The sequence below is a fragment of the Penaeus japonicus genome, unplaced genomic scaffold (assembly GCF_977035675.1).
Source record: "Penaeus japonicus unplaced genomic scaffold, GWHDUDI00000001_assembly GWHDUDI00000041, whole genome shotgun sequence".
Lineage (NCBI taxonomy): Eukaryota > Metazoa > Arthropoda > Malacostraca > Decapoda > Penaeidae > Penaeus > Penaeus japonicus.
In genome coordinates this window covers 17,587,056-17,589,555 of record NW_028234443.1, presented here as the reverse complement: position 1 = coordinate 17,589,555, position 2,500 = coordinate 17,587,056, and the positions used below count along the sequence as shown (strand labels likewise).

Sequence of the window (2,500 nt, the reverse complement as noted above, 5' to 3'; positions counted from 1 at the left end):
AAATGGGGAAGGGGGATATGTGGATTGGTAAATGGGGAGGGAAATGTGGATTGGTAAATGGGGAGGGAAATGTGGATTGGTAAATGGGGAGGGAAATGTGGATTGGTAAATGGGGAGGGAAATGTGGATTGGTAAATGGGGAGGGAAATGTGGATTGGTAAATGGGGTGGGATATGTGGATTGGTAAATGGGGAGGGAAATGTGGATTGGTAAATGGGGAGGGAAATGTGGATTGGTAAATGGGGAGGGAAATGTGGATTGGTAAATGGGGAGGGAAATGTGGATTGGTAAATGGGGAGGGAAATGTGGATTGGTAAATGGGGTGGGAAATGTGGATTGGTAAATGGGGAGGGAAATGTGGATTGGTAAATGGGGAGGGAAATGTGGATTGGTAAATGGGGAGGGAAATGTGGATTGGTAAATGGGGGGGGGAATGTGGATTGGTAAATGGGGAGGGAAATGTGGATTGGTAAATGGGGAGGGAAATGTGGATTGGTAAATGGGGAGGGAAATGTGGATTGGTAAATGGGGAGGGAAATGTGGATTGGTAAATGGGGAGGGAAATGTGGATTGGTAAATGGGGAGGGAAATGTGGATTGGTAAATGGGGAGGGAAATGTGGATTGATAAATGGGGGAGGGGGATATGTGGATTGATAAATGGGGTGGGAAATGTGGATTGATAAACCGAGACGAAGAAGTGGATAGGTAACTGATCTCATACATAATCTAAATTACATAATGAGGATTATCTAGAAAAGTGGATAGATATGTGGAGGAATAAAGTGTTCATTAAAATTGGATTTAAAAATGGATAGATAAGACAATAGATAGATAAGCGCAACGAAAATTTGAATTACACAAGAAGAATTATTAAAAAAGAAGTGAATGATAAAACAAAAACAAAACAAAAAAATTAGATACGAAGTGGATATATCTAAAAAAGGGTAGATAACTAAGACGAACATTAAAAAAAAAAAAAAACAAAGAAAAAAAAAACAAAAAAAACAAAAAAAACAGAGGGTGTGTGTCCTACAAGTCACAAAGAAAGGAAACAGAAAGCAGACCGCATAGCATAGATCACACAGATATATACTAAAGCATGTTACGCTTCACTGACCGCAGCCGAGCTCATCTTCTCCACTTGGGCAGTCATTGTACTCGTCACAGAGCCAGTATTTGGGGATGCAATACCCAACGGAGCAGAAATACCCGTTGCAGGTTGCTGCGAAGGAGTATGCAAGAGAGTGTTGAGATCAGATTCTGAATGAGACAGATGTGTGAGTACCAGAACATGTCTCAAATCTTAGAAGCAAATCAGTTGAGTGAAAGGATATCTTACTGTTGCATTTGGCGCTGGTATCACAGCCATCACTCCCTTCTTCATACTGCAATATACACACTATGGTTTACGTACATGTTATATATATATATATATATATATATATATATATAATATATATATATATATATATATATATATATATATATATATAATATATATATATATATAATATATAAAGCCTCTCACTCCGTAGTATTCCGTGATTGACAGTCTACTAAACATCCACCAATCTCGCTTTAATCATTCCTTCCAATAACTCCTTTAATGAAAGAAAAGAAAAGGAAGTGCTTATTTCAACAAAATCAGATATCTTCTAAACAAACCGCACCGAGATGCGCTATTTTAATCTGCAATTTTATAATCAATCAAACATTCAAACACTGACCATGTGTGTGTGTACGTGTGTATTTCCTTACACACACACACACACACACTCACACACACACGCACGCACACATATACACAGATTCTAGTACACCTGACAACCCAAAACATATTGCTTCATAAAAAAGGTGCTTCTTGTAGCGCTCCTGAGGTATCCTCCAGTGCTTACTTCGTAATTTTCTTCAGCCCATACGGTGCTTCCTGAGGAACTCATGGAGGGTCCTTCGGTGCTTCCTGAGGAACTCATGGAGGGTCCTTCGGTGCTTCCTGAGGAACTCATGGAGGGTCCTTCGGTGCTTCCTGAGGAACTCATGGAGGGTCCTTCGGTGCTTCCTGTGGAACTCATGGAGGGTCCTTCGGTTCTTCCTGTGGAACTCATGGAGGGTCCTTCGGTGCTTCCTGTGGAACTCATGGAGGGTCCTTCGGTTCTTCCTGTGGAACTCATGGAGGGTCCTTCGGTGCTTCCTGAGGAACTCATGGAGGGTCCTTCGGTGCTTCCTGAGGAACTCATGGAGGGTCCTTCGGTGCTTCCTGTGGAACTCATGGAGGGTCCTTCGGTTCTTCCTGTGGAACTCATGGAGGGTCCTTCGGTGCTTCCTGTGGAACTCATGGAGGGTCCTTCGGTTCTTCCTGTGGAACTCATGGAGGGTCCTTCGGTGCTTCCTGTGGAACTCATGGAGGGTCCTTCGGTTCTTCCTGTGGAACTCATGGAGGGTCCTTCGGTTCTTCCTGTGGAGCTCATGGAGGGTCCTTCGGTTCTTCCTGTGGAGCTC

General features: G+C 42.7%; 2 protein-coding genes across 2 annotated transcripts in view; both read right to left on the bottom strand.

Annotated features, from left to right (window-relative positions):
• LOC122265444 (uncharacterized) overlaps positions 1-2,357 on the bottom strand; it is a 21,156-nt gene extending 18,799 nt beyond the window's left edge. The window contains exons 1-3 of the mRNA XM_086534306.1: positions 1,897-2,357; positions 1,341-1,386; positions 1,119-1,223 (exon numbers count right to left, since the gene is read on the bottom strand). Coding sequence (XP_086390432.1) covers positions 1,119-1,223; positions 1,341-1,386; positions 1,897-2,337 — 592 coding nt within the window. The 5' untranslated portion in view covers positions 2,338-2,357. The remainder of the gene's footprint in view (positions 1-1,118; positions 1,224-1,340; positions 1,387-1,896) is intronic.
• Positions 2,358-2,366: 9 nt separating this feature from the next.
• Positions 2,367-2,500, bottom strand: part of LOC147466788 (uncharacterized) — a 9,684-nt gene continuing 9,550 nt past the window's right edge. The window contains exons 6-7 of the mRNA XM_086534431.1: positions 2,433-2,500; positions 2,367-2,398 (exon numbers count right to left, since the gene is read on the bottom strand). The exon at positions 2,433-2,500 is cut by the window's right edge and continues 310 nt beyond it. Of these exons, the coding sequence (XP_086390557.1) occupies positions 2,367-2,398; positions 2,433-2,500 (100 nt within the window). The remainder of the gene's footprint in view (positions 2,399-2,432) is intronic.